The sequence below is a fragment of the Hippopotamus amphibius genome, chromosome 1 (genome assembly GCF_030028045.1).
Source record: "Hippopotamus amphibius kiboko isolate mHipAmp2 chromosome 1, mHipAmp2.hap2, whole genome shotgun sequence".
NCBI lineage: Eukaryota > Metazoa > Chordata > Mammalia > Artiodactyla > Hippopotamidae > Hippopotamus > Hippopotamus amphibius.
This window is the reverse complement of record NC_080186.1, coordinates 16,246,367-16,272,015: the sequence shown is the minus strand read 5'-3', so window position 1 is coordinate 16,272,015 and position 25,649 is coordinate 16,246,367. Positions and strand designations below refer to the sequence as shown.

Genomic DNA, 25,649 nt, shown 5'->3' with positions numbered 1-25,649 from the left:
AATGCATCGAAGTCCCACAGGGTCACGGTGGCTCTTTCTCCAAGAGGCTTTAAATGGGATTGTGGTCCTTCTGGGGGTGTTCTGGTGCTTGGGGGTAGAAAGGTAACTTCCCGAAGTTCTTTGCCACCCGGATCCTTAGCCTCCTGCAGGAGGCAGGAGGGCGTGGGATGTGGAATCAGGCACACCATAGTTCCGGTGGCTGGGGGACTCTGGACCAGCGACTTCCCGTCGCTGAGTATCTGTTTCCTCATCAGCCTCCCAGCTTCATTTTGATGACTCCATGGGATACCGTCAGCATCTGTGAAGTGCTCTGCAGGAAATAGTAGATGGCGGTGATTAGGGCTATTCCGTGGCCTCTTGGTCCAGTGCCTAAAATAACTTCCACTGGGTCAGAAGAGGTCTCCCTCAAGTTCTGGATGGAAGCAAGGGCCTAGCTGGTGCTACCTCCCGACCGACAGGGGTTGGGAAGGAGGATGGGGGCCAAGTAGCCCCTCTGACGTGTGTTTTCCAGACCTGTCTTCCTCGCTGGAAGTTTTGCGTGAGTGACACAGAGAACACCTTGGGCTTCGCCCTGGGCCCCATGTTCGTCAAAGCGACCTTCGCCGAGGACAGCAAGAACATAGTAAGTGCCTCCCTGTGCACACAGGCTGGGACATCACGCCTGTGAGCCCCCCACCCCCACCCCGAGACTGACAGCCCACGCCGTGGTCTGCTCTGGACCTTCCCTACCCCGGGCCGCGGCTCCAGCCTTAACTCCGAGGTCTCATTTTCTAAAGCCTTGAATAATCAGAGTTACCCACAATAGCTACTGTGATCAAGTACCAGGCACTTTATCTGTAGTAGCTCATGTAACCCTCACCACAACCTGATGAGGTTATTCCAGCCCTTTCCACCTCGAAGGGGCAGGCAGGATTGAGAGGTAGTGCTGGCAGAGTGCCCTGACTTCGAGGGGTGACAGGCAGAGGAGCCTCATGGCTGAGCTCCAGGAGACAGCCAGGCCCAGCTCAGATCCTGGCTTTACCACTTCCCAGTTCGGTGATTTGGGACAGTATTCTCACTCCACCATGAACATGGAGGTGGGAGTGTCCATCTTACAGGCAGAGGCTAAATGACGTAGTCCACGTGGAGAGCACCTGGAGCAAAGTAAGGGCTCAATAAGTGGTAGCTGTTATGTTGTTGGTACTATTTTTACTACTAAATGTAACTGCATAGATATTACTGCCATCAGGGGCTAGCAAACTGAAGCTCAAACCTATTATGTGACCGTGACCTGCCTGTTAGCGGCTGGTGCAGATTCTGAGTCGAGCTCTGTTGGCCATCAGCACCTCTGCTCTTTCTGCTGCCCGACTCCACCTTCCCCTGCTCTAGAGTCTTCAGCCTCTGGGGCTGCTCTCCACACTATTACCCTCAAAAGCAGCCATTCCTCTCCAGCCTGAGCAGAGCATTTCTGAAACCGCTCCTTGAAACTCGACGTCTCTAGATTTTAAAGCCCAGTCCATCAGAAAGGAATTCTGTGATCCGATATGTCTGAGAACAGCTATGCGTTCTGGCACCTCTGAAAAGAATTGTAGTGCATGGTACCCAGTAAAGGCTCTGAAAAGTCCTGCAGCAAAGAGACTTTTCCAACATTCCCAAAGCTTGCCCTGAATGTATTTGCCCAGGGAGTCCTGTTTACAGAATCCAGTCTCGTCTCACAGGATGTTAGCATTCTGAGGAACAAGATTGGAGGAACATGGCTGTGGCCTCTCCTCCTTAGCCCAGCACCTCGGAACATGAGGCCTCGAGCCAGGATCGGAGTTTAGTCTCTGGCCTGGCATCATCCTTCTCCATGAGATGTCCGCTGCCTTTAGGCAAGTCCAGTGCCCAGACCTGACTGGTCCGGCTGCTGTCTCCTCAGGCCAGCGAGATAATCCTGGAGATCAAGAAGGCGTTTGAAGAGAGCCTGAGCACCCTGAAGTGGATGGATGAAGACACTCGGAAATCGGCCAAGGAAAAGGTGAGGCTGGCCAGGCTCTGGGAGGGGTCCCGCACAGAGGGCAGCAGCCGCAGATAGACGCGCGTGGATGAAGGAGGGACTAGTTCTACCTGGTCGGCGCAGCACAGATGCTGTCCTGCCTTCAGGCAGTGGGCAGTCCAGCATGATGGAGGGACAGCCTTGAACACATGATCGGATTAATGACTTATGAAAACAAACTGTGCGAAGTGTGCAAGGGAGAGGTGCAGAGAGATGTGACCATGGATCAGACACCATCCAGCAGTGGGTGGTGGTAGGGAAGGCTTCCCTTGGGAAGTGACATTTAGGCAGGACCCCCAAGGATAAGTAGAAGTTAGACAAGAGAAAGGGACGTGAAAACTCTGAGGCAGGAGGAGCCCGGCCATTTCCCCTTGGCCCAGACCCTGAGCTCAGCAACCACAGAGCATTGCTGGCCACTCACCGTCCTCCGTGTCTCTCCTGCCCAGGCGGATGCGATCTACAACATGATAGGCTACCCCAACTTTATCATGGACCCCAAGGAGCTGGACAAAGTGTTCAATGATGTGAGTGGCTCGCACCCTGCCCCCTTGCATTCCCAGATACCCTTGGGGGGTCTCCACTTGGAAAAGGACAGAGGCTGGGTCTGGGTGGGCTGCTGGAGGCACCATAACTGTCAGGACATCTTGAGATGATGTGGTGTGGGATTTGGGGGTGGACCGGGCACTAGGGAGCTGTCCTCTGCTCCTCGCTCCCCTGGGCCAGCCAGTGGCCCCTGGTTCCCCAGAGCTGCCAGCAGTCAATGGCCAGCACAGCACAGCCAGCTGCACTTAATGAGTGGGAGGTAATGGGGGGAAACAGATCCTGGAAGGTGTAGAGAGAATTGGCATCCCCAACACATCAGGGGTGGAGTACAGAGTGGAGCCCCTCACACCCTTCCCAGCTCCCAGAGTTGCACCCTATCCCCGGGCTTCTCCCCCACCTCCCCAGAGAAACTTGGACCTCTCATTTGGACCTGAAATGCTAATGGGAAAGAGAAAGCATAAATCCCAAGTGCACGGGTAAGCTTAATTTAGGCAGCAAGGGTAGTTGATGCATCCCTGGTGGTTAGAGCTTTGGGCAAATTGCTCCTTTAAGTGGATTGTGCTTCTGCCCCGAAAGGTAAAGTTTTATACCTTGTAATTGAAATTTGTGAATTCAGGCATTTTTGAAATTATAATAACTGCTCATCATGGTTATATTTAAAACCTAAGAATATTAAAATTACTTCAGAGACTATGGGACTCATTCTGCAGCCTTTTTCTTTGAGAATAATTTTAGACACTCCAGGGTATCATGATATAAGACAAGGGGCTCCTGGAGGCAGCCCAGGCAGACCCCACAAGATTGGAGTCCTGACCCCGAGGGCTTAGTATTTTACCAGAGCTGTGATGTAAAGCCAGAATGTTCTGGAGGAGATCTAAGGGAGGACTTTGCACCTGGCAAGAGCTGAAAGGCGGGGCTGAGTGTTGAGGAAGGTGTGCAGTTATGCCTGTCTCCTGATGTGTCACAGCTCCCAGCTGGATTTATAAGATCTGTGCTGGCCAGTGTGGTAGCTACTAGCCACAGATGGCTAGTTAATTAATTAAAATCAAAATTAATTAAAATTAATTACGTTAAAAATTGCACTCGCCACACTTGAAATGCTCAGAAGCCACATGTGGCTGATGTCGACCGTTTCTGACAACATAGGTATAGGACATGTCCATCATCTCAGAAAGTTCTGGACCCCATTGAACGTATTTCCCGCCTAAGGCCCTGGCTCAGCTGCAGCGTCTTCCTGCTGCACTGAGACACTGCTGGGTGCTGGGCAGCCCTAGGTGACGTTCTTAGTGTGTCCTTGGAGGGGAGAGGGCGCCAGGTCCCAGCAGGGTGAGGGCCAAGGGGAGAGCCCAAGCCTGCAGCCCCAAGCCCTCCATCCTTTTCTCCGACCTGCGGACCAGTCCCCTAACTACATGGGGTCTCAATTTCCTGGGTTTTTGAAGACGGGGTTTGCGTTCAAGGATCTGAGCGTGCTCTGACCCCGTGACTTGCCCCCTCCTGTCCAGTACACCGCGGTTCCAGACCTCTACTTCGAGAACGCCATGCGGTTTTTCAACTTCTCGTGGAGGGTCACTGCCGACCAGCTCCGGAAAACGCCCAACAGAGATCAGTGAGTCCCCGGGCCTCGCTGGGAGGGCACTGGCTCCCGCAGGCGGGTGTGGGGCCCAACTCTCCTGCAGCATGAACCAACCGTGTGCAGGCTGTAACTGTCGTGAGGGCCCGCTGAGCAGTGGGGGATGCTGTTATCCCACTCAGAAGCCGGGAGCTGGGATCAGCCTGAGTCTGTGCCCTTAGCACCCAGCCTGCTGGCAGAGGGGGCTTGGCCCCTGGAGTTGAACAGACCTGGCATCACCACCCAGCTCCACCGCTTCAGCATTCGGAGCCTTTGCTTCGTTTTCTGTAGATAGGGTGGGAGGAGCTTAACAGTCTCCTAGAAAACTCAGATGTAGTCAGCCTAGTAGTAGTTCTCGGACTAAACTCCCTCCATGCCCAAAACATTTTGCAGGATAAATGTTTTCACCATAAGGTGAAAGCAACGTCTCTTTGCCTCTGGCGCCCCCTGGTGGGCAACATGGGTTTGAACATCTCTGCTTCCTCTGTTTCTCCTCTTCAACCAGGGCACCCCCTAAACGTACAAGAAGAGGTCTTGTATCTCCAGAATAGGGCACAGGCACTGCCCCAGTCTTGCGAATTTGTTTGAAGTCTTTTAATTTAGCTCAAATTTTTCCATTTAAATTTAGTCTCCTACTCATTAATGTATCCACTCCTTAATATGTCTCTGTGGGACTCACAGGAGGAGACATAGTGACTGTCTAGGCTCTTGGAGAGAATGTCTTTTCTGTCTCACTCCACTCCCCACTGGCCCTTCACACCAGAAAAACCATCTGGAGGCCAAATGTTTCATTACCATCTACCATCAGGGCCTGTTCTACACTCTTAAAAAAATCATTGAACCCCCCAAAAGCATTTTTGTTTATGGGAGTTATATTGATTTTTCTGAAAATTTTATGAAAAAGAACAATTTTTTAAAAAATTTATTGAGAAGAGAGGTATTGTTTTACTTTTTTTAAAATTTCTTTAATGTCTGGCTTAATAGAAGATTGCTGAATTCTCACATCTGCTTCTGCCTTCAGTCTGTTGCAGTATTATTTTGAAACACATAAAGAAATTCTAGGACTTCCCTAGTGGTCCAGGGGTTAAGACTCCACGCTTCCACTGCAGGGGGCGCAGGTTCAATGGTCCAGTTCCTGGTTGGGGAGGTTCCACATGCCATGCAGTGTGGCCAAAAAAAAAAAAAAAGATAGGAATAAAGAAATTCTAGCCTCACCCAACATGTAGTTAGAAAAGGGAGCGATATTTTAGCAGTCTTTTTTGATATACGTGCACATCCTTCATTGATACTACACCAAAAGTGCGACAGGTGGTAACTTCTTAAAGGTTAATTGCACTGCAGAGTCTGAAACCATATTCATAAACTTTTCATACTCTGTTACAGTAATATTACATTGGTCTGTCTGGCACTCTGAATGGGTCTTTTACCCATGCATGATGTTGTAACACCACGCATTGGTCATTTGGAAAACAGTGCTTCACTGAGTTTTACATATCTTCCAAATAGTGACATCTTCATTATACAATATCAAAAAAAAAAAAAATCCACATTGAGTAATGTCACTGCTGACCTCCAGAGAAAAGTCTTTAAGTTTGGGGCAGCTGTCAAGTTTGTGGTGGCCGATACCAGTTTTTCAAATTTTTGCTTAAAACTTCAGTTTTTTTGAAACCTGGAATTTTTATTGTCGGCAACAAACGGTGTCAGTTGTTTTTCTTGAGGTGATGGACTCACTCCGTTCATTTTCAAGAAAATGTCTGTCAAACACCAGTCATCTTCTCAAGTATGAACGGTGTTCCGTGAAAAAAACAGAAATGCTGTGAGTGCTTCCCATCTGGTTACACAGATATTAAGACTTGTACTCAGGGGTCTAGATTTAATGAAGTTAATAATTATGCTGCATCATCAAGGATATTCTTAAGTGAAAATGGCTTTTTTTTTTTCCGATGAAGAACACGGTGACCCATCATACAGCTGGTGCCACCTCCTTGACTTAGCTAAGATTCCAGTAGTTTTACCCAGTGTTGCTTTTACACCATCATTGTAATGTCAAACACAGTGGCAAAGGCAGATAACATCTTAATATTATTATGAACGTAATTTGACCTCACAGAGCCCCTGAAAGGGAACTGAGGAATTCCCATCCTGCCAGGTGTCCACAGAGCACAGTTTGAAAACTGCTGACAGATATATTTTGAGCCTAGACAGTATGACTTTTTAATATATAATAATCCATTTTGTTCTTTGTTTTTTTTGTTTTTTTGGAGATGCTCAACTTTTTTTTTTTTTTGGCCACACAGCACAGCATGTGGGGTCTTAGTTCCCTGACCGGGGATGGAACCCGTGCCCCCCTCAGTGGGAGCACAGAGTCTTAACCACTGGACTTCCAGGGAAGTCCCGAGATACTCAACATTTTAAAAGTCAGTGAAATGAAATTAAATGTAAAAAAGGATTTCACTGTACACTTGCTAACATGGCTAAAATTAATAGTTTCTGGGACTTCCTTGGCAGTCCAGTGGTTAAGACTCCACGCTTCCACTGCAGGGGTGAGAGGTCGATCCCTGGTCAGGGAGGATCCCACATGATGCACCTTGTGTGGCATGGCCAAAAAAAAAAAAAAGTTTAGAAAAAATAGTTTCTCAAGGACCTACCGTATAGCACAGGGAACTCTGCTCAATGTTATATGGCAGGCTGGATGGGAGGGGAATTTGAAGGAGAATGGATACATGTATCTGTATGGCTGAGTATTCTGGCTGTGCACTTGAAACTGTCACAACATTATTAATCAGCTGTACTCCAACAGAAAATAAAAAGTTAAAAAAAATAGTTTCTAATGCTGAAGAAGATGCTGGGCAACTGGAAGTATCCAACATGGCAGGTGGAGGTATAAAATGGTACAACCATGGTGGAAAACTGCGAATTTTTTTCTCTTTTTTTGTTTTTAATTTTTATTGGAGTAGAGTTGATTTCCAATGTTGTGTTAGTTTCTGCTGTACAGCAAAGTGAATTAGTTATACATATACATGACCTCTTCTTTAGATTCTTTAGAGTCTTCTTTAGATTCTTTTCCCATATAGGTCATTACAGAGTATTGAGAAGAGTTCCCTGTGCTATACACTAGGTCCTTATTAGTTATCTCATTTTGCTCTTTGCAAGGGCCTCACTGTTCCACTGTGTGATGTGACATCAAAATGAACCAATTCCTTCTGTATAGACATTTTGGTGTTTCTGGTTTTCCTCTCTCAAAAACAGTGCTGCCGTGGCTGCCCTTGTGCTCGGGTGCCCTGGGGCCTGGGGTCAAGGGGAATCGACACCTCAGGGCTCCTGACACTCTCCAGGTGGGCTGTCCCTGCCTGCCCTCCCCCGGCGGGGCCTGAGCTTCCACGTGTGTCTTGCGTGCAGGTGGAGCATGACCCCACCCATGGTGAACGCCTACTACTCGCCCACCAAGAATGAGATCGTGTTTCCAGCCGGAATCCTGCAGGCGCCGTTCTACACTCGCTCTTCACCCAAGTAGGATGCTCCTGTTGCTCCCGCCCCATCTCCTCCCCCCGCCCCTCAGTGGACCCGTGGCCCAGCCCGGCCCAGCCCTGGGGCCCACAGCTGACCTCGCATACTGAGCAGGGTCTCTCTGGGCACCCCTTGTCCCACTGGCCGGGAGACGTTGCCATGGAAACAGCAGTCTCACTCCCTGTGTTTCCCTCCAGGGTCTCCTGAACCTGGAAGCCCCTGCACCATGGGAACTTGGCAGGAGCCCCGTCCAGGGGAATGCCCCTCTAACAGTGTTCTAGAACAGTCTCGGGGAGTCAGAAACGGTGGGGCACCGTCTCAGAAATGAATCCCACACGGGCCTGGGTGTGACTCCCAGGCCTGCTCTTTCCTGACTGTGTGGCCCTTGGTCAGAGTGCCTGAACCATTCCACGCCTCTGATTGCTCACTTGTAGAGTCAGTTACCAAGGCCTAACCCCTTAGATGACCAAAGAAGACAGTGCGGTGCCAGGAGCACCTGGCACAGTGCTTGGCATCCAGCGGGCACAGGCTGTGGCTGGCTCAGGGGCCTGGCTGGAGCCCTGCGGGACTCTGCTGTGTCTCCAGGCTGGGGAAGCGGTGGTCTCTCCCCACATGGCATCACTCTCACCTTCGTGTCCTCCCCTCCAGCGCCTTAAACTTTGGTGGCATCGGTGTCGTGGTGGGCCATGAGCTGACTCATGCTTTTGATGATCAAGGTACGGGTTCCTTGGGGGTCCCCTTCTGATGGCCCCCAACAAGCTTCCTGGCCCCACGGCTTCTGCTTTTGCTCCCTTCATGTCTAAAGGTCTTAGCCTTGGAGACAGAAGGGTCTGGGTTCAAATCCTGGCCCCTCCACCTGCCAATTGTGTGGACTTTAGCAAGTATCATTTCCACAGGCCTCTGTTTCTTTTATCTGTAAAATGGGGACGATGCTCATGTGCTGATTGTGAGGACTGGGCAGACTCACAGTAGAGCACCCTGCTCCCGGACGGTTTGCAGTGCCGGGGTGGGTACCAGTAGTCCACGGGGAAGGACATTTCTCCACCACTCCAGAGACTTCTGTGGTCCAACCACAGTCAGAAGAGGTAGCGCCTCCCCAGCTAACGTCCAGAATCCCCCTCATTGCCTCCTGCCTTGGGGACCCCAAGGCCAAGAAGGAGGAGGCAGGGCTTTGGAGGCCGGGCCGTATCCTGTGACCGTAGTGCGGCCGGCTGCATTCACCCCCTCCCGGGCACAGGGTCAGAGGCCCTTCGCCAGCCCTGACAGTGAACCCAGCTCCGCTGAAACTTTGAACGTGCTGGTCCTTTGCTGAGATCACCCCCACCCCCACCTCAGACCGGCTAATTCATCCAGCTCCTTTAGCACCCAGACCGGCCTCCTTTCCCCGGTGCTGGGTGGTAGATGGATGGATAGATGGGTGGATCACTTCTCCCTGGGAGGAGAGGTACAACCAGCAGCAGGGGTCCCGGCTGTGTCTCTTTTCCCCCTGACCCGACACTACCCTCTGACCCCACAGGACGGGAGTATGACAAGGACGGGAACCTTCGGCCCTGGTGGAAGAACTCATCTGTGGAGGCTTTCAAGCAGCAGACCGAGTGCATGGTGGAGCAGTACGGCAACTACAGCGTCAACGGGGAGCCGGTGAACGGCCGGCACACCCTCGGAGAGAACATTGCCGATAACGGGGGCCTCAAGGCAGCCTATCGGGTAAGAGGCCGCCTCCCCACACACCCCAGGCCCAGGTCTGGGTCTGTCCAGATGCTTCTCCATTAAGGGTGGTTATAGACAAGCTGGGGCAAGCACGGCACCCTTGCAAGCCTCAGTTGCCGCATCTGTGAAATGGGTGGCGGTGAGGACTGATTGAAAGGGTGTCTGTGAAGCACCCAGCAGGGAACTGGCACACAGAAGGCTGTCCGCTCCAATTCCAGCCCAGCTGAGAGTCACTGGAAGGGGCTTGGACGGGACCCACCTGAAGACCTGCCTGCTCTTCCCTTTGCAGGGGAAGCCACCACCGACCCAGGCAGCAGTGGGCCCGGGAAGGGAGGGAGGGGTCCGTAGTCTTGGAGCCACTTCTGGCTCAAGCCCTGGTTCTGGAATAAGTCACTCAGCCTCCTTGAGCCTCGATATGCGTGGCCGTGGCTACCTGGTCCCTGCGTCGCTGGGTGTTAGAAAGATGGCATGTGACAGCTTGGGCGCAGGGCCTGGTCCAGGGTGGTACCCAGAGATGTTAGCTGAGTTGGAAGGAGGATACCAGAGGCCAGTGCAGAGCCTCGTCCTCCCCGTGGTGGTGAGAGGAGAAGTCTTGAGAGGTGCCATGTACTGAGGCCTGTGTGCCGGGCACTGTGCTTCTCACCCCAACAGCTTTACAATTAGGTATCACCCCCCACTGTACAGGTGGGGAAACCAACCCTGAAACATTCAGTAACTTGCCTGACATCCGTTAATCTGTGAAAGTATATCGCGAACTTTCTACCCACGATGGACTGTTTTTGGCACTGGAAATTCTGTGACAAAACAGACAAGGGTCCTGCTCTCATAAAGCTCACAGTTTTAGTGGGGTGGGGAGGGGGAAGAAAGGCAGTACATACCTACACAAGTACATGAGATAATTTCAGGTATTGATAAGATGAGAAATATAAACTAGACCAAAGTAATAAAGAAAAATGGGGGGGGAGGGGTGGCCAGTGGAGGCCTTCTGGAGGGGATGATATTTGAGTTGAGACCTAAATGTCGAGGAAGAGGCAGGGAAAGCTGGGAAAGAAGGATAAGTGCAGAAGCCATGAGATGGACCCCAGCCTGGCACGGTCAAGGACAGGAAGAAGGACAGGGACAGAGTGGAGGGAGGGAAGGGCCCAGTGCAGGAGGGGAGGCTGGAGGAGGGGCTGGACCAAGCTGCTGACCTCTGTTGGCTGAGCAAGGAGCTTGGGTTTTATTCTGGCTACAATGGGAGCCACTGCAGAGGTTTTAAATAGAGGAATGACATGATCTAAGTTATCCTTTACAACAGGGTCAGCGGACCTACAGTCCATGGGCCACATCCAGCCCTCAGCTGGATAAATCAATAAAAATAAATTAAAATGGGGGGGGGACACAGCCACGCCCATTCGTCTCCATGGCGCCTGTGGCTGCTTTCACACTACAGCGGCATCCTTGAGTCGTTGCAACATACACTGTTTAGCTTCCAAAGCTGAAAAGATTTGCTCTCTGTCCCTTTGCAGAAAAATTTGCCAGCCCCTGCTTCATGAGGATGACTTGAGTTGCTATGTTGGGAGGGGATTGGAATTGGACCAGTTTGAGTCAAGGAGACTAGTTAGAAAGCTGCTGTGAGGTTGTCCAGGCAAGAGACAGGATAGAGCAATGGGAAGGGTGAGAGGTGGTCAGATTTGGGTTGTTTGGTTGATTGAAAGGGAAGAATCAGGGAAGAGTCCTGGGCTTTGGGCCTGAGCAACTGGGTGGTTGGTGGTGTCATTTACTGTGATGGGAAAGCTGTGTGTGTGTGTGTGTGTGTGTGTGTGTGTGTGTGTGTGTGTGTGTGTGTGTGTGTGTGTGTGTGTGTGTGAAGTTTGGGATGCATCTTGGATATCCAGCTGGGGGCAGTTGAACATACCCAAGAAGAGGCTGGAGCTAGAAGGGTGCATTTGGGAGCCGTCGGTGCTCAGATGTACATGGTATTTAAAGCCGTAGGGCTGGATGAGCTCCCCGCAGAATGAGTGCAGGTAAAGAGGATGGCTCCTCTAGGCTGAGCGGAGGCTACCCCCAGAAGCCAGCCCCTGTCCCCACTGGGTAGACCTTCCCCGATCTCCCATGGTAGCCCCCCACTGCCACCTGCTTGCTCCTGTGCCATGGGGGACCCTGAGCTCTGTTCTCTCCCCCAGGCCTACCAGAACTGGGTGAAGAAGTATGGGGCCGAGCAGACGCTGCCCACACTGGGTCTCACCAATAACCAGCTCTTCTTCCTGGGCTTTGCACAGGTGAGTTCATTAGAGAAAAGCCAAACTCAGGCACAATTTGCCATCTTGAGTTCCGGAAGCTTTGAAAACCAAAAGCCAAGTTCCCTCAAATAGAGAAGCCCTAGCTCATTGGTCCGTCCACAAGGCATGTACCTTGTCAGAAGGTGAGCTTTGCCATTAGAGAAATTCAGGGAAGGACCAAGAAGGCTACTGAGGAATTCCTGCCTCAGGTAGATGAGGGGACGAGCTGATTGCTAAGGGCCCTTCTGCTTCTGGGGTTCCAGAAGTGTCTTAAACTCAAGACGTCCCAGGTCATCCCTTGAGTTGGCTTTTAGCATGTAGCCTTCTGTTGGAGCCCAGAGCCACCAGGCCGTTAAGATGGTTCGTTCTGGCCAGGAAGTGAGTGATCTGGACTCTAACTGGTTTTGGGGCAGAATCCTTTGTTCAGGTGAAACATAATGTAGATACCTGGGACAGACAGAGAGCTGGTCTGGCTTCAGTAGAGGAGGCTGGGATGGGTCACACCAGCCCACTGTCTCTTCCTAACCCACTTGACAGGCTCTCCCGGCCCCTGGGGGTCTCAGAAGCAGGCGGGCGCTGATTTCCCTGCTATGGTGATGGGGCCAGTCTGGTGGCCTCAGGGCCCCGCAGTGACCCTCGGCCTCTCCCTTATTGCCCCCCCACGCAAAGGTCTGGTGCTCCGTCCGCACACCTGAGAGCTCCCACGAAGGCCTCATCACCGATCCCCACAGCCCTTCCCGCTTCCGGGTCATCGGCTCCATCTCCAACTCCAAGGAGTTCTCGGAACACTTCCACTGCCCGCCTGGCTCACCCATGAACCCTCGTCACAAGTGCGAAGTGTGGTGAGAGGGGTGAAGCGCCAAGAGCCGAGACCAAGGAAGCAGGGGAGGGGCTGAGGACACGCCCCCAGGGTGGGGCCAACAAGGCTGCCCCCTCCCCCCAGCGTCCAGGGCGTCGCCCAGCCCCCTTGGCCACCTCGGGCTCCCTTACCCGCACTGGAGGGTTTTCAGCCGGAACCAAGCCTGTGATGTGGGTTCTCACATTAACCTGAGATTTGATCCCCTGTGAAGACCCTGTCATCCCAGGCACATGTGTGTCAACTCTGACGGGCATTCGGGTACCAGGCTGGATGCTCACCAGGCCTGGGCCCCACGCCGACAAGGGCGGTGGGACACAGCCCCCTGTCCACATCCAGCACCAGATACACCACATACACCACTGTGTCAAATGCTTTAAAGATATATTTTTGGGGAAACTATTTTTTAAACATTGTGGAATACACTGGAAATCTTCAGGGAAATAATGCATTTAAAACTTTTTTTTTTTAAGGAAAGGATTGGTTTATTTATTACGTTCTGTTTTTCTAACTAACCTGTGGAGAAGCCCCACTGATTTATCCCCCTCGCTTTCTCACTTGCTGCAAGGTTGGGCTGAAGCAGGATCCCTGGATGGAGAGCTGCCTCCGCCCTTGGGGTATGCGGTTTTAGCCTCCTCCCCTGGTTCTTGGTCCCCTGGTGCAGAGAGGGGAGGGGTCAGCTTGTTGGCACTGCCCCCTCAGTGTGCCTGCCTCTGTGCCCAGAGTCCAAAGCGGGAACCCCAGCAAGGAAGTCTGACCCCAGAGTCACAGCAGGGGACCGATGGCTGCATGATGCCAGGTCAGGGCCCTTAAACCCTGTTTGGAGGAGCCCAAGCACCCTGGATCTGGGTCACAGGAGCCCTGCGAGGCTGAGACACCCGTTGGGTGTACTCAGCCATGCCATACGTGTCCTCTTTCTGTCCCCCTTTGTTGGGCCGCCCCGTGTCCGTCCAGGGCCTGCTGTCTCTCTGCAGCATCCCCCCATCCCAGCCACTCCGGGCTCTGCCTTGCAGACCCTCTTCTCCCAGGGAAGAAGAAAAGAGAAAGCAGCTCTCATCGCCCAAGGGCCCAAATCCTCCCTTCCAGCTCCATCCTCCACCACCACCGGCCTGGGCCTGGCTCCCAGGGCCGCAGCCAGCCCTGCCCTTCCTTCTCTAGTGCCTTATCTGAGGCTGCGCCCGGGCTCCCCCACAAGGAGACAGCCCTCCACCCCCAGGGGCCCTTTGGCCTCCTCAGTGAAGCCCCCAAGTGTCCTGACTGGAACACAAGGCCATTCTCCCCTACTCCCAGTGCCCACACAGCTGCCCCTCACGGCTGCCCGGAGGCTCTGGCCTGCAGGTCAGCGGCACCGAGCTCAGGAGTCTGAGGAACCCCTGAGCTTGCCCTGGGTTCCAGCCCACCCTCAGCCTCTTGGGTTAAATCAAGACAATACGTGTAGCAAGGTCCACTCCTCTTCTTGGGGGATGCTCTTAGCCAGGAGAGGCTGCAGGGGAGAAGCCTCCCCCAACCTGGTCCGTCTGGCCTGAGGTGTCAGGGGACCAGGAACGTCATCCCCTCCCTGCGGCCATAGTTTCTCTAGACGCCCCCACCAGATGGAGCTCTCGTAGCCCCAGGCCGGCCCCCGGGGGAAGCCGGCACCCGTGACTGAGGCAGCAGCCCCTCCGCCCTCCCCTCTGGCTGCCCGGCCACGGGCCGGCCCAGCTCCCACAATTAGCCAGAGTCCTCTTTGCCCGCCTTCAGATCGGCCCTGGAGCTGGGGCAGGGGTGTCGGCAGTGGGCTCCAGGTGAGGCCCGTGGTCCCCACAGGCAGCCTGGTGTCCGAGGAAAAGGAGGACAGGAGTTCGGAACCCGCCCCGCACACCCCACCGCGGAGGGGAGGGTCTCCCAGGCCTGGCGCCCTCCCTGCACCTCCCCTCCCCAACCCTCCTGCCCTTCAGCCTTCCCTGAGAAGGGTCCCAGTCCCCAAGCACCTGTCAGCACCATGGACTGGGACCTGCCAGCCAGAAGCGGGTGTCGTAGGGCTGAGGGTCCAGCCGAAGGGAACATCCTCTCCCCTCGTTGCTTTAGGGGGTGGCGGGGGGCAGGGCGAGGAGGGCTCAGGCCCGGCGGGAATGGAAGCACAGGAAGCACCCCCACTACCCGCCCCCCCCCCCAAGCGTTGGGCATCCGCCCTCTTAGAGGCCCCCTCCTCCTGGGCCCTGGGAGCCATAGGGCCGGCTTCTCCTAGGGGATGTGGGTGTGGGGTTTGGAGCTGGGAATCTATTTTTTGTATTATCATGTTTTGTGCTACTGTAGTTTTGGTGTGGCACTATTGTAACTGAAATAAAGTACTTGTACCGAGGGCCATGTGACCGAGTGTGTGTCCTCCTGGGGCGGTGTGTGTCCTGTGGAGCTGAGGGAGGGCCCCCGGCCAGCACAGAGCTGCTGGCATCTCCAAGGCCGGCTGCACCTCCTCCCCAGAGCAGAGGCCTTGGACCCTGAGAAATGCCAGGTTCCTCAGCGCCTGTGCCCACCTGGCCACGCTTCCTTCATCAATAGGCTTGAGTGGGGGCCCCCTGCTGGTGAGAATGTTGCATGTCACCACATGGGACATCCTGGTAAAAATAATTTTTCCATTATCTTGGAGCAGAGGATGTCAGCAGCAGGTTTCCAGGCCTCAGGCGCTTGGGCAGGGCAGGCAGAAAAAGGGGAATTAGAAGAAGTCCAAGGAAGAGTCTCTGACATACACTCATGCCTCCTCCTAGGTTTTGCATGTTTTCTTCCCTCTGCCTGCAATAGTCTTCTGGGACATCTTTTGGCTGATAAACTCCTACCCATCCTTCAATGCCCAGGTCTGCATCACCTCTAGGAAGCTGTTCGTGACCTCCGGTCTAGATCAGGTGGCTCACATGGGCTTCCCTCTCCTACCAGAGTGTCTTAGTGCCAGGGCTGCCGTAATGAAGTCTGACAGTGTGGTAGCTTATACAACAGAAATTTATTGTCTGACAGTTCTGGGGACTAGCAGTCTGAGACTGAGGTGTCAGCAGAGTTGATTCCTGCTGAGAATGTGAGGGAGAGTCTAGGCCTATAGCCTGGCTTCTGGGGATTTGCTGGCCGTCTTGGTGCTCCCTGCTTGTAGAAGCATCATCCAGTCTGCCTTCATCTCACATGATGTATACATGTGTCTCTGTATCCAAATTCCTGGGTTATTTTCATTGAATTTTTATTTTACTTTGGAGTATAGTTGATTTACAATGTTGTGTTCCCCTCTGTTTTTATAAGGATATCAGTCATATTGGATTAGGGCCTACTTTAATGACCTCATCTTAAGTGCATAACTACATTGCATAATTACATCTGCAGTGACCCTGTGAGTTCATATTCTGAGGTATTGGGGGTTTCAACCTCAACATATGGATGGGGAGGGCACAATTCAACCCGTAACACAGGCTCCAATTCTCTAGGCTGTGGGGGTGTCTGCACCATCTCCAGCAGCCCAGTGCCTGGCACAGGACCAGCCAGTGACTGTTGGGTACACGAATGAATGGGTGGATGGATGCATGGGTGGATGGTCAGATAGCCATAAGAAATACATGATCAAGGGGACCATCCCAAAGCACATTAGTGCCAGAGAGATCAAGTCCAGTGGGCTGGGTGACCAGAAAGGAGAGAGATTTCACCTGAGCCTTGACTGAAGGGGAGTGATGGCCTGAGCAAGCACCTATTCAAGGCGCAAAACTCCTCTCCCTGCCTTGCTTTAAAGGGAGTGAGTCATTTCTCTTCTCTTAGACTCAGTTATCCCAGCTATAAAATGGACAATTAGCTCTCTCTTTGTTGTGACCCATAAACACCAGGGAGATGTGAGGATGCTTGAGACAGTGATGCACTTTGAAGCTCCTTAAAGGTTCACACGAGGTGTGTGCTTACCCACAGGTGTACGTGAGCCCATAGCCTCCAGCATCTCTCAGTTGAACAGCTCGGCCTCATCCTACTGTCCTCAGAAGAGTAAGCTGTTTAAAGATCGTATCACTCCCCATCACCAGCTCCCCGTCCCACCATGAGCCTCCTTTCTGCACCTTAAACTGTCCAAGCCATTTCCTGCCTGTTATTTGAGGTGGGATGATCCACACACGCACATACACCCTTGCCAGTGAATGAATGAATACAAGATTTTTTTAAAAAAACTTCCACATAGTGCATGTCTGCTGCAAGTCAGGCTGGGCACTGTGTGCTTTACACGCATCCTCTGTGTGAATGCTCACAGCAGTTTTCTGAGAGAGGTACTTTATCACCCAGATCACAGGGAAGCAGTGACAGAGCTGGGTTCTGAACCCAGGCAGCTGGCAAGCAAGAAGCTACTTTGGAAAATAGGAGAGGCTGCTAAAAACAGTGCTGCCCGGGGAAGCATACACACACACACACACACACACACACACACACACACACACACACACACACACACACACACACACAGGCTGAAGGTGCAGAAGGGAGACATTTTTCCCTGCGGAGACTCATCTTCCTGACACCTCCTTTCCCAAGGACCAAGTGAACAGGCTCCTTCCGCTTCCCTGCTCTGAGCCCTGTTCACTCCTTTCCTGTACCTCTTCTCTTTTTTGTTAGCAACAGATCCTCCCTTTCCAAAGCATGCCCCCCTCCTCAAGCAAGAATTAAAACCCCAGCTGGACCCTCTAGGAGTTCATCCTACAGTTAAGGAGGTAGAGACACATGCAAGATGCGATTGAGAACAACTAGAAGGTATATGCAACCTATAATAACAATTAATTGTGAAAGCAAAAGGATTCAGCAGAGACTCTCCGTAAGGGCTGAGGAACTGCAGAGGGAGGGAGGAGACAACATTCTAAACTTTAAAGAATCTACTGCAATAATAAAACAATGAAAAATGGGCGAGACCTTTAGAAAGAAAACTGTGAAACTTTCCTGAAGAACATAAAAGAAGACCTGAGAATACAGATGAATACCCTTATCATGGATGAAAAATTTCAACATAATAAAAGATGTCAGTTCTCCCCCATATTAATCTATAATTCCCATGAACTTCCAACCAAACTTCTAAGATAATTTTCATGGAATTTGATAAGCTGATTCACATGGAAAAGAAAATGCCCCATGGCCAAGACAATTTTGAAAAAGAATAATGAGGGAGCTGGTGCTCTCAAAATATGTTATAAAGCTTTAGCACATAGTGCAATGTAGTGCTGGTGTAGGATTAGAGAAATGAAACAACTTGAATAGATTAGAGAGCCAGAAACAATTCTATGTATATGTGGGAATTAGTATAGGATAAAGGAAGCCCTTTAAATCAGGTGGGAAATGATTAACTATTTAATAAGTCGTGTTAGGATATCTACTTGGAAAAAAATGAATCTAGATCTTACCTCTCTTGCACAATTCTCACACACAGTGATCACAGTGATAAACTCTACATATACTACTAGAGACCTAAACATGCAGTAACCATGAAAGTATTAGAGGAAATATTACAGATGTTCATGACTTTGGGTAGGCAAAGCCATCTTTGAAAAGACACAACTATTCACAAATATGAAGGTAACTGTAGAATTTCTAAAAATATTTTTAAAAACTCTGAAGAAATGAAAATTGACCATAATCCTGTCATCCAAAGACACACACACAAAGATACAAATGAATTTTTTTAAAAAGACATAAAGGAAAAAACAAATACATTTGGCAACATGAAAACAAGTCATTTATAAACAAGATAAAATAAATAAAATTAAAAGATTAAACAATAAGGACCTACTATATAACACAGGGAGCTATTTCAATATCTTGTAATAACCTATAACCTATAATGGAAAAGAATCTGAAGAAAGAATATATATATATGAGTCACCTTGCTGTATACCCGAAACTAACACAACATTGTAAATCAACTGTACTTCAATTTAAAATTTTTTGAATTGAAAGACAAATGACATATTGGAAGAAGAAATTTGCAACATGCGTAGCTAATAATCCAGAATATGTAAAAACAATTCATAGAATAAAAAAAGAAACCCAATCAGGTGAAAAGGAGAGCAAAAAAACAAAACAAAACAAAAAAAAACAAAAGAAAAGGAGAACAAAAGATTTAAAGAAATCATTCAGAGAAGAAAAAAATACAAAAAAAAATTTTTTTTTGAAATGATAATCCCACTAATAATATGAGAAATGCATTTAAAATTACAATGAGGTCACATTTTTCACCCATCAGTTTGACAAAAGTGATGATATTTGATATTAAGCATTGGTGAGGATGTAGGGAACCGGGTACTGTCATCCACTGTGAGGGCCAATTTGACAGTGTTTATTAAAAGTCAAGTGCGTTTACCAGGACTTCCAGGCTTGGAGGACAAAGGTGGCGCCCCACTCACCCTTCCCCCAAAGGAAGGTAAATCAACAAAGAAAGGAAATAAAACCACACAGGAACTTTGAATTACCTGAAGTAGGGAAATAATCCAAATTCCAACAGAAGTCCCACCACTTACAGCTGCAAGCCTGTGGGTGCAGAGAGTGATGGAGAGAAGGTTTCAGAGACATTGTGAAAAACAGTAGAGGGGCATGGCATTCTTAGGTGACCCACAGGAAAAATCACTCTCAGCATGTCCAACACCAAATGCCAGAACACTGAACATAGCTGGGGGGTAATAGCCACCAGCAGCACCAGCAACAGGGAGGAATCTGGAAAGAGTAGAAAGGGTAGCCTTATAGAAGCATTGCTTCTTGGGGAGAAGCAGATGTATACAGTAGGGCTGGTCTCCTTGTAGATGTGATAGTGAAGGAAAGAAGAGATTAAGAAGAGAAAAGTAAGAATCCTAAAAAAACAAACAAGAAACCTAATATAATAGTGTAAGTCAATTATACTTCAATTAAAAAAAAAAAGATGAGACCTGGGACTTCCTTGGTAGTCCGGCAGTTAAGACTCTGTGCTCTCAATGCAGGGGGCCTGGGTTCAACCTCTGCTCAGGGAACCAGCTCTCCCATGCCGCAACCAAAGATCCCATGTACCCCAACTAAAGACCTGGCACAGCCAAGTAAATAAAGAAATAAACATATTTTTAAAAAGTGAGGCCTAAGAAAAGCCATTCCCCTCACCACACCACCATCTCCTCCTCCACACCATTTATAAAGGTTGCTGGACAGGACGTACAGCAGAGGGCAAGCTTGAATAAGGAGTCCTGTCCATGAATAACTAGGACTATAAAAAGGTAGATCACATGCAGTCAAAACTCCTGTTGAAAAAAAGAGAGAAAATAAATGCAAATCAGAGCATCTCAGCTGAAGAAAACTATAACATGGCACTCCAAACTGTATTCAATGTCCTCAAATAAGCATTTGGGGATATGGAAAATTACCCCAAATCAGAAATACAAAAATTAACAACAGAAACAGGCCAAGAAAAGAGGAGGAAATAAAATGAGAATTGATATTGATCTTGGAGAAGAAAATAAGAAAATCATATCATAAATGAAGATTAAACTAAAAGGTGTTCAAGGGACAAGAGATTCTAATGAAAACTTAATAAAGGACTGAAAAAAAGTGGGAAAACAAGAGAATGAAAATTAGATAAAGAAGTACAAATGGTTAGAGAGAAAATGGTGGAAATGAAAGACAGGCAAAAAGCTAACACTTAAAACTATAATCCGGGAAGAATTTCCAGAAATAAAAGCCGTGGGTCTACACATCAAAAGGGCTCGCTGGGTACTATGTAAATTGACATCGAGTAATCAGCTCTAAGGTACGATAGGTCCTTGTAAAGCTATTGGACTTTAAAGATAGAAAGCACTCAGGGCTTCCAGGCAAAAATATGAAATAATTTAAAAAGGCAAACATTTTTAGAAAAATAACATACATTATATGAGGTACCTAGAAAAGACAAATTCATAGAGACAGAAGATAGAACAGAGATTACAAGAGGCTGGAGGGAGGAGGGAAGGGGAAGTTATAGTTCAATGGGTACAGAGCTTATGCCGGAAATGATGAAGAAGTGTTAGGTAAAGATGGTGGTGGTGGTTGCACAACATTGTAAATGTATTTAATGCCACTAAATTGTACACTTGTGAATGATTAAAGTGACAAATATTATATATATTTTGACATAATAACATAACAGATAAATAACATACAAAGCAAAGCAATAGTGGAAAAGCATTCTCAAGAAACTTATGGAGGGACTTCCCTGGTGGGGAAGTGGGCAGTGGTTAAGAATCCACCTGCCAATGCAGGGGACACAGGTTCGAGCCCTGGGCTGGGAAGATCCCACATGCCGTGGAGCAACTAAGCCCATATGCCACAACTACTGAGCCTGAGTGCCGCAGCTACTGAAGCCCACATGCTTACAGCCCGTGCACAAGAGAAGCTACGGCAATGAGAAGCCCAAGCACCACAATGAAGAGTAGCCCCCGCTCTCCACAACTAGAGAAAGCCTGCACGCAGCAACAAAGACCCAACACAGGCAATAAATAAATAAATAAATAAAATAATTTAAAAAAAAAGAAACCTGTGGATGCAACCCAAGTATGTTACATTGAACCCAACTGTCCTTCAAATAGAAAAACTACAGAAAAACATTTGCACAGAGAAGGAAACTATCAACAAATGAAAAGCCAGCCTATTGAATGGGAGAAGATATTTCCAAACGATTTATCTGATAAGGGGTTAATATCCAAAGTATACAAAGAATTCATACAACTCACCATCAAAAAAAAAAATCCATATTAAAAATGGGCAGAAAATCTGAATAGACATTTTTCAAAAAAAGACATACAAGCTAACAGATACATGAAAAGATGCTCCACATCATTAATCATCAGGGAAATGCAAATCAAAACCACGAGATAGCACCTCACACCTGTCAGATGGCTGTCATCAAAAAAGTAATAAATAAAAAGGTTGTGGAGGAAAGGGAACCCTTGTGCACTGTTGGTGGGAATGTAAATTGGTACAGCCACTATGGAAAACAGTATGGAGGTGCCTCAAAAAATTAAAAATTGAAAAAAAAATTAAAAATTGAACTACCATATATGATCCAGTAATTCTACTTCTGAGTATTTTTTTCGAGAAAAAAAACCCCCACTAATTTGAATAGATATATGCACTCCAATGTTCATTGTGGCATTATTTACAGCAGCCAAAATATGGAATGTATGGTCAGGAAAAAGTCTCCCAATATCTCCCCCACTACTTACTGTATGCTTCTGGATGGACTAACCAATGCAATTAGTCAACAGCTGGAAAAGCAAAAATAAAATTATCTCTAGGGGGCTTCCCTGGTGGCACAGTGGTTAAGAATCCGCCTGCCAGTGCAGGGGACACAGGTTTGAGCCCTGCCCCAGGAAGATCCCACATGCCGTGGAGCAACTAAGCCTGTGAGCCACAACTATTGAGACTGTGTGCTGCAACTACTGAAGCCCATGTGCCTAGAGCCCATGCTCCGCAACAAGAGAAGCCACAGCAATGAGGAGCCCACGCACCACAACAAAGAGCAGTCTCTGCTCGCCACAACTAGAGAAAGACCGTGTGCAGCAACAAAAACCCAACACAGCCAAATAAATAAATTAATTAAAAAAAAATTACCTCTACTTGTAGATGACGACTGTGTACCTGGAAAAGCCTAGAGAATAAATGATAAAATTAACTTAATAAAAGAATTCATCAAAGAAGCAGGTTATAAAATTAACATGTAACAATAAGTAGCATTCATACACACCAGTACTTACCAGTGAGAAGATATAATGGATGAGGGAAACTCATTTACAATAGCAACAACAAAAGATAAGATTCTTAGAGTAAACAAGCATCAGTGCCCTTTAGGCAAAGACCCCCAGGAACACACTGGTGGTTGGACACACTGAGATTATTGCTTGTTGCATCAGAGAGCATGACACTATGGGGCTGATAGTGTATCTCAGTAAGCAGATGTTGGAAAACACTTATGGAATGTGGTCTTGTGGTAGGTGATCTTGAGAAGGGTTGAATGAAGTGGGGCTTCACTCTGCTTTGGATGCTATCAGGAAGTGAAAGTACTTCTATGAATGGTATCTTTTTTTTTTTTCAATTTTATTGAAATATAGTTGACTTACAGTGTTGTATTCATTTCTGCTGTACAACAAAGTGATTTAGTTATACATATATATTCTTTTTCCTATTCTTTTCCATTATGGTTTATCACAGGATATTGAACATAGTTCCCTGTGCTATATACTAGGACCTTGTGTTTATCCATTCTATGTATAATAGTTTGTATCTGCTAATCCCAAACTTCCAATCCTTCCCTCCCCAGCCACCTCTCCCCGTTGGCAACCACAAGTCCGTTCTCTATGTCTGTGAGTCTGTTTCTGTTTCATAGATGTTTATTTGTGTTGTATTTTAGATTCCACACATAAGTGATATCATATGGTATTTGTCTTTCTCTTTCTGACTTACTTCACTTAGTATGATAATCTCTAGGTCCATCTAGTGTTGCTGCAGATGGCATTATTTCATTCTTTTTTATGGATGTGTAATATTCCATTATATACACGTACCACATCTTCTTCATCCATTCATCTGTTGATGGACATTTAGGTTTCATCCAACGTTCTGGCTATTGTGAATAGTGCTGCTATGAACCTAGCAGTGCATGTATCTTTTCAAATTATACTTTTATCCAGATATATGCCCAGGAGTGGGATTGCTGGATCATATGGCAGCTCTATTGTTAGTTTTTTGAGAAACCGCCATACCGTTTTCCATCTGTGAATGGTATCTTAATAAATCTTATCTAGTTGGAAGACTAGACTGAAGCTAAAAAGCGTTTTTAATGTTTTGACAAAAAAAAATTTTAAGGTTACAGAACAGTTTTAATTTTCCCCTATTTAGCTCCTGTAAATCACAATTTCCAAATAAAGACAATAATGAAATCATACTTCCACCTAAACATGATATAACTATCCTGCCTACAACCAAAACACACCAACCCTTCTCAAAAAAAGGATGCCAAGTCTTTGGGTGATGTTTACTTTTCTCCTTTGATATTCTGTAACTTAAATGCTGAAAATAAGGTTAGCTATTATTAATACATTTTATATTAGATGATAAGAGGAGAGGGAAGAAAACAAAAATATTTGGATAATATACATGCAAACATATTCATAACAAAATAAGCAAGAGATATTCATAACTGTTTCAGTCCTCATTTCTGCACTGTGGTCAGAGCTGGTCTTTATAACTCCCTTCTTCCATTACTCATTCTATATTTTCTTTGCCCGCCCTCTTAGTTGGTCATGATTCTTTGCCTGGGGGGAGTGACCCAAACCTTCATTCTTGAAAGGTCTGAGCCATTAATAGTCCTGACTATATTGGGTTGTAGTTTTTCTTTGGCTTTATTCACAGGACATAGTAGAGATGCCCTAAGGCAGCTCCTGTATTCCGGACATACTCTTCCCTGTCACCATTGTGGAGTAGCAATCCAACTTCCCCTTGGTAGTCAGGATCAATTGCGCCAGTCACTACAGTCACCTCCTTACTTGCCTGTTAATTCTGAGGCATGAGGAGCCCAGAGTGGCTGGATGGGAATTCAGTATACTCATTGTCACATGGCCTAGTGGAATCATTCATTCCTCCCATTAGAACTAAGACCTCTAGATCAGCAGAGCCTAAGGCCACAGGGGACAGGAAGTAAAAATGTTACTAGTAGATCACTAGGCATAATAGCAAGAGGACCTACTCTTATTTCCACCCTTTGATTCCTGGCCCTGTGAACCCTGACTATGAGAAAAACAGCACCATACATGTGATTTAGAGCATGTACAGCATGGAGGACATTGCCCCAGCCCTGCAAGCTATTGCCATCTAGATGGCACCGTAATTGAGTCTTCAAAAGGCCAGTACACCACTCCACCAAGTCAGCTGCTTCGGGATAATGGGGAACACGGTAAGACCAGCGAATTCCATGAGCAGAGGCCCATTGCCACATTTCATTTGCTGTGAAGTGAGTTCCTTGATCAGAAGCAATACTGTAAGTCTGTGGATGGTAAATTTGGCAGGATTGTGTTCAGGGAAGGCAGATCCATATCATATCCGGAGAAAGTGTCTACTCCGATGAAAACAAAGCACTTCCCTTTCCATGATGGAAGTGGTCCAGTGTAATCAATCTGCCACCAGATAGCTAACTGATCCCCACGAGGACTAGTGCCTCATTGGTGACTTAATGTCGGTCTCTACTGCTGGCAGATTGGGTGCTGGGCAGTGGCTGTAGCCAGATGGACCGTGGTGAGTGGATGTCTATGACTCTGAGTCCATGCATCACCTCTGTCCCTGACGTGATGGCCACATTGTTCATGAGCACATTAGGAAGTAACAGGAGTGGCTGGGGAAAGAGGCTGAATGCTACCCACAGAATCAATCACCATATCCCCTTGGTTATTCAAACCCTCCTCTGCTGAGGTCACCTTTGGAGAGCAATCACATGAGACACAGATATCTTCACATTCTTTGCCTATTGAGAGGACTATCCACATAGCTCTTCCTTGGACCTCCCTGCTATTAATTTTCCCTCACGTTCTTTCCAAGTCCCTTACGACACTGGGCATAGCCTGTGAATCAGTACAGACCCATACCTCTGGCCATTTCATCTTCTAAGCAAGATGAATAATCAGATGCACTGCTTGAATTTCTGCCCACTGTAAAGGATTCCCCCTTATTACTGTCTTTCAGGGATGTCCTAGAAAGAGGCTGTACAGCTGTAGATGTTTACTTGGTGTAGAACCATGTATAAACCAAGCCTGAGTTTTCTCTCCCTCAGTCAGCTGGTTGCCAGGAACTCTTCAGGAGGCCGTTAAGTGCGGGATTGGAGAGAGAAGGTAATGTACTGGGAATAGGAGACATGAGCATTCGGGCTACTTCCTCATGCAAGTCGCTTGTGCCTTCTGGGCCTCTTCAAGTACACGCTTGAAGACACCGCCTGCATTTGCTCATGAGCACTGTGGCACTGCCCACGTTTATGGCTTGGTAGGTCAGACAGTACCCAGTTCATGAAGGGCCGCTCAGATTGCAGGATAATGGGATAGCCTATGGTCAAGTGGCCAGTAGCAAGCCAAAAGCTGTTTCCCAAAAAGAGAGTCGCCATCCACAAAATCCTAAGGGTCTGTTCTATGACTTCCCTGT

The 25,649-nt window shown here is 48.3% G+C and overlaps 1 protein-coding gene across 2 annotated transcripts in view; it reads left to right on the top strand.

Moving 5' to 3' along the window:
• The window catches only part of ECE1 (endothelin converting enzyme 1), a 112,311-nt gene extending 97,470 nt beyond the window's left edge, over positions 1-14,841 (top strand). For both annotated transcript variants that reach the window (XM_057698879.1, XM_057698871.1), the window contains exons 11-19: positions 512-622; positions 1,898-1,996; positions 2,461-2,538; positions 4,060-4,163; positions 7,566-7,676; positions 8,322-8,389; positions 9,190-9,380; positions 11,549-11,644; positions 12,314-14,841. In XM_057698879.1, the coding sequence (XP_057554862.1) occupies positions 512-622; positions 1,898-1,996; positions 2,461-2,538; positions 4,060-4,163; positions 7,566-7,676; positions 8,322-8,389; positions 9,190-9,380; positions 11,549-11,644; positions 12,314-12,490 (1,035 nt within the window). In that variant the 3' untranslated portion in view covers positions 12,491-14,841. The remainder of the gene's footprint in view (positions 1-511; positions 623-1,897; positions 1,997-2,460; positions 2,539-4,059; positions 4,164-7,565; positions 7,677-8,321; positions 8,390-9,189; positions 9,381-11,548; positions 11,645-12,313) is intronic.
• The last annotated feature ends 10,808 nt before the right edge of the window (positions 14,842-25,649 follow it).